The sequence below is a fragment of the Microtus ochrogaster genome, chromosome 18, assembly GCF_000317375.1.
Source record: "Microtus ochrogaster isolate Prairie Vole_2 chromosome 18, MicOch1.0, whole genome shotgun sequence".
Taxonomy (NCBI): domain Eukaryota; kingdom Metazoa; phylum Chordata; class Mammalia; order Rodentia; family Cricetidae; genus Microtus; species Microtus ochrogaster.
Window position 1 is genome coordinate 9427583 of NC_022020.1, and position 11504 is coordinate 9439086.

Genomic DNA, 11504 nt, shown 5'->3' on the forward strand with positions numbered 1-11504 from the left:
AGTAACTAGCTGGCTAAATACATGACCATATATATTTATATCCGAAATACTCTCTTCTGGGTGTGGTGGCGCACGCCTTTATTCCAAGGGCTCTGGAGGAGAGGAGGCAGATCTTTGTGAGTTTGAGGCCAGCCTGGTCTATAGAGTGAGTCAGAACAAAGAGCATTTCATAGTGAGATCCTGTCTCAAAAAATACTTTAAAGATTATACTATGTGTTTTTCGTTTTTAGTTATTCTTCATGTCAAAGAAGGAAAAAGTGAAAATTTCAGTCTACAAATACATTGTTAGTAGGGCTCACTGGCTCTCTACCGATCACCGGTTGCAGCTCCTCTGACAACTCACCTAAGCCCAGCTGGCTTCCAGTTCTCTTATTATATGTGGGAAGGAAGCGGCTGCTTACACTAGCACTGAAGCTGGATTGGCTGGAGGAATTAAATAGATGACTATACGGAAAGTTTTTAAGAGTGCCTGATGCACACTAAATATTGAAACATGTTCTGTATGATAATGATATCGTTAATAATTATAATTGAAGAGGAATTCTCCTTAAGGTAGGATTAAGCTGAATTTGCTTTGGTCTACAGTTCCCAGGTGGGCAAAGTCTACTGATTAGTACTTTCTGAAATAGTAGAACACATTGGGGATGTTGCCTGGAAGCAGGGTTTCTGCTACTCCACATGCCAGGCAGGCCCAAGGCTGAAGATGCCCCAAGACACCAAATGCAAGGACACAGCAGGGCGATGCTTACTGCCACCCAGCCCATGTGTCCCCAGTTCTGATAACGCCTCCAGATATGCACCAAAGCTTTCAAAATTCCGTGTATCTGCTTATATATAGCTCTTTGATAAATACTATTCATTTTAAAAGATAGAGAATAAATTCTCACAAAATTCAAGATGTTAGCCTCCTTCTAATTATGAAGGGCAGCCAAGTAGTCCTTGAATTGCTTGGGAATATTTTATAGATTGTGATGTTAAGGGAAGATAGCATGTGACCACATTTCCATCAACTTAATGGGTATTTCCAAACACACATGAGGAAATCAGAAAGTTGGGTGTTTTGTACATATACATCCTGTAAAAGGGTGTGGCAGCATCTGGGTGCAATCACATCAATCATGCCTATGCATAGGTGGTTTCCAGTTAAATAAACTGTGGCTTTAGAATCATTGTCAACTTGTTGTCTCATATGAATTCAAGACAAGAATAGCAGAATAGCCTACACCAAGCTACTCTCCAGTATTAAAGCAAATAGATTCTTGCTGGTTTCTCAGAGGAAACATCTCGTGCACATCGGCATTAATATGGGAAAGTTGAACATCTGCAAGGTTGAGTCTGGATTAGTTCCCTTGTCTTTACATTCATGAAATCATGTTTGTCCAGTTCTGCACCCACATGGCTTTATGTACACAAGCTGATACTTGAATGTGAACTTGAGTTGGCTCACAAAGAAGGACAGTTCAAGGAAGATGAATGAAGCAGACTCAAATAGAATGACAGATCTAGGATAGTGATTGGCTTTGTTGGCTCTGAATAAAGTCATCTAAAGGAGCAGATATATAGCAGGTTGTTGTTCAGTGAGAAAAGTCAAAGCTGGTCTGTAGAAGGCACAGCTATGTACAGTGTCAGCCTCAGAATCTGATTGAGAAAGGAGTGAAGAGTGATCTTTAGTAATATAGGCAGAAAGAGTCAGAAAAGGGCTAAGTGGAACTGTCACCTCTAGGTGTGCTCCACACTCCCCAGGGATGCCTGAAGGTACAGGAAGTACCTAAATCTATATAGGTTACTGGTTCATGTCTATGATAAAATTTAATTTATATTAAATTAAAATTTAATTTAATTTATCATACATGTCTATGATAAAATTTAATTTATAAATCAGACCTAGTAAGAGATTAAGAATAACTAATAAAAAGAGAACACTCATGACACCATACTATAATAAAATTCATGGCAATGTGTTATCACCCACCCCTTTCTTGAAACACCTTGTTGGAATGCACCTCCTTCTCCCATAATAATGTGGAGTGATGAATACTTGCCCGGGGAGATGAGGTGAGGTCAGTGACACAGGCATTGTGAGGTCGCATTAGACCACTACATGAAGGCACTTTAACACAAACACTGTAATCCCATGAAAGCCGATTTGATAACCCAATGGCTACCATGGGTAGGTAGCATATACAACATGGATGCACTGGTTAAAGGGCTCACTGAGATTTCATGTTAAATAGAGAGGAAGTGAGAAATCTCACCTTAGGATCTGTACAATTTAAAAGTTACAAGTTGTTTATTTCTGGAAGTTTACATTTAAGATTTTCACACTGTGGTTGAAGAGGGTATGTAGCCTGGACTCCGAAGCCTGAAACCACAGGTAGGGTGGCCTCATCTCTCAGCCAAAGTCATGGAGTGATGGGAGAGCATGGTGGGTCATCCTTCTCTCACTCCCCACCAGCGGAGGATTTGTGGAGGCTTAAACATGGTGCACAAATACGTCCCCCGGTGTATGAGAAATACTAATATGAGAGAGTATTTTTATTTTTCTTTCCAGAGCTATGAAAGTGGGGTGTGGTTAAAAATATACTTTTGCTGTTATCATTGTTTATTTCTTCTATTTAGGAATGCTGCCTTTGCAACAGCTGCTGTCTAAAATGAGCTTTGAGTGGTGTGAGGATAAATGTTCAGGTCTCTGAAGTGTTTATCTTTTCTCTCTCCAGAAAAAGATAATTTCAAGGTCTCCAAGTTACTAGGAATTCACTCTACCCAGCACAGAAACACTTTAATTTATATAATTTAGATTACTCGGCTTAAGTGTACGGTCTAGAGGCACAAAGAAATGGGGTGGAAAGCAGGCGAAGGTTGATGTGCGGAGTTTAATGCTGCTGCTGCTGCTGGTGTGCCCACTACAGTTCACCCACTCCTGGGAGATGCAGACGAGATAGGGCGGTGTGTGCACACAGTGAAGCAATTTATGAATACTCAGCCATGAAATGGAAAATCAAAATGAGACACGTATGACTACAAGCATCTCGGTCTATTAATATTCAAATATTAAGACCTAGCTTTCTTAGCAAGACAGCTGGGTATTTACTGATCAAAAACGATAGCTTAGGAAGAGAAACATGGTTAAGAAACATTTCCAGATTTGGACCTCAAGAACAATGGCAATGGGTTTCTGATCCTACTGCACGTACTGGCTTTGGGGGAGCCTAGGCAGTTTGGATGCTCAACTTACTAAACCTGGATGGAGGTGGGCGGTCCTTGGACTTCCCACAGGTCAGGGAACCCTGATTGCTCTTCAAGCTGATGAGGGAGAGGGACTTGATTGGGGGAGGGGGAGGGAAATGGGAGGCGGTGGCGGGGATGAGGCAGAAATCCTTAATAAATAAATAAATTAAAAAAAAAGAAAAAAAAAGAAACATTTCCACAGGATTTGATTGACATGTGGTTTGCTTAAGTCAGGCTAGTAGTTAACTAATTAAAATGTACTTCTCATCTGAACTTGTCTTTAAATTTTAGATCCCTTGGAAAAAATTTCCAAAGTGCATTACAACTTTTCATAAGGGTGACACATGGTCCTGTTTTCCAAAGACTTTGATTTAATATTTGCATGCAATGGTATTTGACTTTGTTAGTATAGAGTATTTAAACTTAGGAAGAAAATACCTTAATTTGCTTATGCATAAGCCTATTAAAAACATTTCTAGGGGCTCTTGTTATGTTTATCCTCCAGAACATAACCTGTCTTTGAAGTGGTATATTAGTTCTTAAAAAGTTATTCCCAAGCTGAATAATTAGGCTGCAAACAAAAGCTATTCTTTGAGGGTATTCTGCATAGAAAGTTCTGCACATGGTGCTTTAATTCAAGTAATATTCTTATAAAACTCTGTTATTGTTAGAGCTCTACATCAGAATGGCAACTTTTGTTTTTGATGATTATTCCATCCTGAAACAATTGCCCACTTTCGAATTAAAGCAGAATTGAGAGCACATTTCTATCTGATGGTGTTCAGAAATGAGGACCTGCTTGGTTGTGCTCCTTTGTCTTCTCATGGAGGGTCCAATGCCCTGCCTCCCGCAAAGAAAATCAATTCCCTGAAGTTTCTCCTGGAAGAGAAAGGTTGCTTTTGTTGTTTTGATCTTAGCATGTTGTGCATTTTTACTGGCTGTTAAAAAAATCTGCTTTTCTGTTCTACTCTCATGTTGTAAATCACAGAGTACCTTCAGACCAATAATAAAATGCCTATGCCCATGCATTTAAAAATGGGTCCATCATCACAGTGGAGGGGAAGACCAGGTTACAAGAACACCACCCAGCCATTTGATGCATGTGCTACAGACTGCTAAGAATAGGTTCATTCATGTTAGAAGATTGATGCCAGGATTTGGATACATAATTCTCTCCAGTTTTGACCCCCTTATTTTACATGCAAGAGGCTTTCTTGGTTAATGCACCAGTTGGCTAGGTTATTGCTGCCACGGTATGTGCCACAATGCCAAAACAGCTCTTTTCCCAACACTTAAAAGCACATTGAGTTGTTTATACATTTCCTTGAGATGATTTTCCAATAACTTTGTGCCAATTGCTGTCATACTCTTTGGTTAAGAAAAAAAAATCTTCATTCAATCAAGACAACTTCACTTAGTTAAATTTCCCCCATACAGAGAATTGTAGGAAAATTACAGGAGTGTATTTGAGGCCATCATCATTAAATCAATGTAGGGCTTTAGAAAATGAATGCAAATTATAAATGTAGAGTTGTGTAATTAAACATCAAATAGTCCAAGTGATAAAAGTCATAGAGGCGCTGTCTCTCTGCTCTGGTCAGGTCCTTTAAGTACTGCCTTACCACTTGAGCACTGGTTCTTTCATCAGATGAGTGCCTGTCCTTAAAGTTCGGGAATTTCAGGTCCTTTGGAGCACCAATCAGTTGCAGGAAGTAATTGGCGTCTTCTTCTAATGTTTCAAACTTCCCTATGAAGTCGTAGTTGATCAAGCATGGATGACAGAGTTTGCTGACCCTTTCCCAGTGAATATCCATTCCTACTGGACGGTGAGGATCCAAAAGATAGTTGACAAATTCTTTGAATTTTACTCCGGATCCATTATTTAATGCTTCCACACCTGCATTTGGTCGGTATTTCTTTATAATCGCCTTTCCAAACACTGGATGATAGTAACTGTTGGGATGCTCGAATTTATCCCTAAACGCTGACACTAATCTTTCCATGGGATCTCGCACAAACACGACTTTGGTATAGGCTTTTAAACGCATGTCTATTCCTTTTAAGTCAAAGCTATCTAAGGTTTTCAGATGCTTTCCATAGTGAACAGTGTCATGGGAAATATTGTATGTAGAGGAAGCCAATCCATTTAGGACCATCAGAACCCTTTTCCAGTTAGAGCAGCCAGCCTTTGGCACTTCACAGTACAGAGTTCTGTGTTTGTCTTCTACATAGATTCTGGATACTATATGAAAAAGACTGGATTTGGGATCATTTACTCCACTGTATTTCTTGCAAAACTCTTGAAGGAAAGACCGACGTTTTTCTTGGGTTTCATCTGCTTTCTTCCATTTGTTGTTGCCCTGGACTGAACTTTTGTTTAAGGGCCGAGTGACTAGTGGCCAATTCATCTCAACGGGCTTCTGAAAGGCTTGAGATTTAGCTACTTGGTGTGTTTCTTTTGAGTTATCTGTTGATGATTGGGGAGCTCCATCCTCCCCTTGGGAATGGTTGCTCTTTCTTAAAACCCTAGCAGGTGCCTCCAGGTTGAGCAGATTTCCCCTTTTCTTCTTTAGGTCCTCAGGCATGTGCACCTCGGAGTTCTGTTAAAACAGGAAGAAGACATGTTAGATGCACATTCCCAAACATGAGGATAGTAGATAAAAACTTAGCATCTTTGTTTTCAGATGCTGCAGAAGAAAGCACATTGTGTATAAACTAGTAGAAACAATTCAGCAAGGCAGGCTGAATAAACATTTTATAATAAGATTGTTTTTTAATAGAAAACTCAACAATAGAAAGCAAAAATTAGTATCCTTAAGATAGAGATGAGAGGGCCCTGAAAGTTCTATTTTGATTTTGTCTGTAATGCAATGAAGTGAAAATCAGCCATTCTGTGCCTTAGTGATTCCCGAGGCTCACTGAGTCTGTTATTCCAAGTAGTATCACTGAATAGACATGCAACCCAGAGTTATATTTAGACAGAATTTTTGTTGTTTTAGGGGTGGGCATTTTACAATATATAGAAGAGTTTAAATTCATACATTACAACTTAAAAACTAATTAGTAGCAATTAGTAGCAAGACTAATTATCAGACACTAACAATCATCTCAGTCTCATTAGCATTTACTAAAGTAATGTATTTGTTCATTGGAAAAATACTTCATTTTCAATTCATTTATCATGATAACGTGAGTTATAGTCACAATAATATACAATTTTATTCATGAATAAGATTGCCCATCTTCCCTACTAGGAAAAAGAGCAGAATCCAAAATGATATCTTTAATGACTTATTGTGTAAAAGCTGCTTTTCTCTTGCCTGACTTAATAGCCCACTTTTCAAGTGGTTATCTTTTGATTATTTCCTTCCTGTAACTTGCATTGTCTGGGAAGGGGAAGCCATGAAACTTGGGTTTTATATGTGGTATTTCTAATAGAACAAAACTCTGAATGACATTGGCTTTTACTTTGAGTAAGCTAAGGAGCTGTTGGAAGGCTGTGAACAGAGATAGATGATAAATGTTTAGGGCCTTCAGTGTGGTATTGGAAAAATTAACAGATAAGTCAGAGAGTAATACATGGCACCACCAGTGTAGAGGTAGACGAAGAGGGAAAACTTTCTGATATTTATTGTCTATAATCCCTGTGTCTATGATGGTCTATCGCTGATGGTAGCTGCCCTCAAGGTTTGTGGATAAATGAATGGACTTTGGTCTTCAAAGAAAATTGAGAATTTTCTACTAATTAAATGAAAGAGCAGAGAAATGAGTAGTGGAGTCACCTTCAGACATAGCAGGACTTCACGAACTTAAATACAAGATGGCCAAGAAGAGTTTGTTAATAATCTTTAATTACCATAAACTAGCTTGTGCAGCCTCATAAAAGGCATGCCACAATCCGTCTGCTCTGCTGAGACAGCTCGTCGAGCTCTCAACTCTAAAGCTATTTATCTGCTATCTTTCCCAGAGACTGCCAGGATTCTTCAAAGCCCCGGTTCCTTCTTTGTTCTGATCAATGATTTATGGCCCATAAAGTTGTTATCAATTATATATGACTTTCCTGTACATTTGAAAGATCATAGAGTTATTGGCAGATGTGCATGAGGAATACTTCACATAGGACTGTAACAAGCTGCCATGATTATTTTTATATTACTAATGCCTCTATTATCACTACAAACAAAAATCATAACTATTGTTACTTTAGGAAAAGTAGTAACATCATTTTATCACCATGGTAAAATGAATTTCAAGTTTCCTCTGTTGGTCATTACTATCTCCACTGTGATTTGTGTGTCTCCGTATGCAACCTAATCAGTTACATTTTTTTTTGCTCCACAAATAAACCCAAACAAAAAGAAAATCAGTCTTTTGCTGTTCCCTCAGATCTCTGTTGCCATCAAATTCTCCTTCTATTTTGAGAATTCTAGAATGTTTAATGTTTTTAATAATTTTCTCTTACTAGAATCCCATATTCTGCTAATTTTATTCTTTCTCAAGTAAATAAAACTTCATTATCTGGATCTGTTTCTCCCTTAGACAAAGAAGTAAGGGGCTATTCCCCTGTCGTCCAGTTTGCTTCCCGGATAGCTCGAGAAACACGAACTTAAATACAAGATGGCCAAGAAGAGTTTGTTAATAATCTCTAATAACCATGAACCAGCTCTTCCTGTGAAACTGTTCCCTGAAGTCTCTTTACTGTTCTCTTGTCCCTGGTCTCTGTCTTGGAGACCCTGGCTCCTAATTCAGATGCTGCACCTTTACTTCTGTTATTAGCACTACACATAGCAATTAACGCGCAACACGCTCATCCTCCTGACCACCTCATCTTTAATAGACGTCTCCACTTCTCAAACGTGAATGACGCCTGAGCCATCGTTTCTCAGACCCCCCATTGCCTGTCTATTCTTTGATTGTTTTTTTCTCATGCCCAAACCTTTGTTAACTTGAAGTACATATTCAGGCTTCTGGCAAACAGCACAGCTGGTTCTTCACACGTAATTCTCAGGAAGTCCTTCTGTAACTAAGCCTTTCCAAGCACCCCCTTCTAAGCCGTGCTCCTTGCAATCCCCTCCATTCTGGTTTTCTTCAGAGCACTAAGAACCACATAAAATGACTTACTTCTGTCATGTATCATCTTATCCCACCCCACCCAATGCTTTAGAATATAACCACCGAGGTCTCAAGTCATTGTTCTCTGTGGTTCAAGCAAAAGATAACACTGAATTAATAAATGTAGTGACGACTTAATGGTGACTTCCAAAATTTATGGGCTTTATTAAAAAAATAATGTTCATTGGAAGGTCCAGGTTGCCTTAGATAAATAATCAACTGATTCTTGTAAGGCACTGAAAATATCTGTGCTCAAACATCACTTTGGCAGAAGAGAAAAGAGCCATTTGTGCTATGGTGGGTACGAGGTACAGAGCTTTGCTTGCCTGCAAATCAGATGGTTCTAAGCCACTTGGAGTTGCTTTGGAGCCTCAGTAGGGCTTGTCAGCATTCTGGGTTCCCAGCTCTCACTGCTGAGCCAATGAAGCAGAGTCTCTGTGGTTGAGGCTCCCAACTGTAATCAAACAAACTCTCCTGGAGTTCCATAGGATGTGGCCGCATTTGGTGACCACACGACTTCAGTGATAAAGGGAATTCAGAAAATAAAAATGTGTCTGAGGATTTCCTTTCTTCCTTTTGGGAAAGAATGCTCTACAGTGGACTTGAATGCATTAAAGAGGAGACTGAACTCAAATGTAAGGTCATATGTCTTGTCAGTCTGTGGGTGGGACACATTCAACGCTTCCTTTTTATCCAGCCTTTGTCAGATGTCCATGTTCTCCAGGCAGCTTTAAAGTGACAAGTTCAACAGCATGCGTGAAAGGCTCACCATTCACAATGGTTAGATTTCTGACCCTTGCTAGATTGTTCTCTCCATGCTAGCCAGTTTCTTATACTCTGATTAAACTGAGGTACAGGAAAAGACTCATTCTCAAAAGTAAGACGGCAAGAGGCTCACAAAATGCTTCCAGTCTCCCAGAACCAGTCACATCATTACTATTTATTCTATAAAAGCTGCTATTAGGGCTTGGTGCCTTCCCCGTTGTCATTCCGCTCAGATCTACCTCCTTCAGTTCTAACCAAAGCTTGGCAGGAGTGAGGGATCTTAATATTAAACTATAATATGCATCAATGTAATATCAATATTAAAGTTAGTGGCATGCTCCCCAACAACAGCAATTACAACAGGAATAATAAGAGTGAAATCTTAAGTCAGCTTTTCCTTTGAATCCTCCCAAGCTTCTTAATATTTTGGAAATGGTCCTGTGGCTTTTTGATCACTGATTTATACATCTGAGATCTTTTGTAACAATTGGAAAGAAAAGTGACTATTTTACATCACATATGCATCCTTAAAACTTTATTTCCTCTCTTTTATATATCCTTTGATATTGTGATTTACTTTGTTGCCCGTGCCTCATTTCTTCTTCATTGGGTATTCTGTAGTGTCTTCTCAACATGTGTTGCTGCAAATGACTGCCAAATTTGTCTACCCCAGATACTCCTTTTCACACTTTGACAGTTTGGGCTGACTCTGCTAGATGCACAATAAAGTCTTGATCTGTAGACTGCCTTGACTTGGCCAATTCTCACTGCCATTTGAAGATGGACGCTTAAAAGAAATCCCACACTAGTTCAGAACTGAGTATAATAGAGGACTATTTGTTTAGGGTATACTCACGAATTACAGTCCTCTGCATGAACAGAATGCAGCACACAGAAAGAAAGAAAGAAAGAAAGAAAGAAAGAAAGAAAGAAAGAAAGAAAGAAAGAGAAAGAAAGAAAGAAAGAAAGGAAGGAAGGAAGGAAGGAAGGAAGGAAGAAGGGGCCCTGAGGAACAATGTAGATGAAGAGAAACAGGTTAAAATAAGTCCTAAGAGATAGCAAGAAATGAGCCCAAGATAAGGCCAAGCCTTCATAAGTAATAATAAGTCTCTGTGTTGATATTTGTGAACTGGTTGGTGGTCCAGAGAAGGTCTGCCAAAGGGGTGTAAAGGGATGTGTGTGCTGACATGGAAAGTCCACCAGAGGTCCAGAGTCAGGTGAGAGAACAGGCAGACCTGGAAAGGCTTGGCATGCTAATGGCTTGTCCATTACAATATGAATGGTGAGAAAATTCTTTTTAATTTCTCTATGTGTTCACACCTGTGAGTACATGTGCTTTGCATGATGTCTGTGTGGCACTCAGAGGAAAACCTTGGGTATTGGTCCTCAGGCACCTTCCACCTCCTGTTTGAGACAGTATTTCAGGGACCTTGAATCTTGACAATGAGAGCAGGTTAGCTGACCCATGAGCTTTAGGGTCCACCTGTCTCTGCTTCATATGTTGCCAACTTTAGGATCATAGGTGATTGGTGACACATCCACCTTCTTATGCTGGGAACTAAACCTGGGTCCCCTTCAAGAACAAGTGACATCAACCACTAAGCTATCTCTCCATCCCCAAGATTCTGCTTCTTTATCTGCGAAGAAGACATGAAAAGTTGTACATGGTAGTATGCACTGAGGATCTAGCGTACACACCAGGCTCTCAGGCACTAATGTGCTCCTGGGGGATCCATGAAGGCTCTTACACTTGGGCTTTTCAGTAAGGCGATGACAGAGTCATGTCTTAGAATAAACATTCTGGTCACATATCCAAGTTTCACCTAGAGGAAGGAGGATGAGGCAGAGGAAGATGGTGATGATATACTTGGAATTCTAATAAATAACTAAGTCAGGGCCTTTGTTTGCAAGCTACCCAAGCAGCACGGAGTTCCGATCTTGGCACCTGGAGAGCCATCATTGGGGTGAGTGAGTGTGGCGGCAGCCGGGAACAGGGAACTCAAAAGTTCCTCATCCCTCCTACACTTCCTGGTCGTCCTGCAGAGGCTATACTGCTCAATACCTCCTCTCTCTTCCTATCCCACCCAGCTTACATCCAGAAACCCCCACCCCCTGTCTCCCTTCCTCCCTCCCCTTTTTGGCGGCATAGCACCTCCCAGCTCAGCCTGCTCTGGCACTGGGACTGAATCGGGAGGGCAAAGGGGAGGGCGGTAGTTCCTTTGTCTCCATAGCCTGCCTGCAGCAAGCAGGGTGGGCTCTTTGTTTGCGAGCTACCCAAGCAGCACAGAGATCCGATCTGGACACCAGGAGAACCATCACTGGGGAGTGACATCCCTGGGAAGGTACATCAGTGGGCAAGAAGACCTGATCCTGTAAAAGAAGAATCATAGGGGAGCATT

General features: G+C 40.3%; 1 protein-coding gene across 1 annotated transcript in view; it reads right to left on the reverse strand.

Annotated features, from left to right (window-relative positions):
- Window positions 1-4557: 4557 nt before the first annotated feature.
- Window positions 4558-11504, reverse strand: part of Chst9 (carbohydrate sulfotransferase 9) — a 270577-nt gene continuing 263630 nt past the window's right edge. Inside the window, exon 5 of the mRNA XM_005355791.2 lies at window positions 4558-5828. Coding sequence (XP_005355848.1) covers window positions 4746-5828 — 1083 coding nt within the window. The 3' untranslated portion in view covers window positions 4558-4745. The remainder of the gene's footprint in view (window positions 5829-11504) is intronic.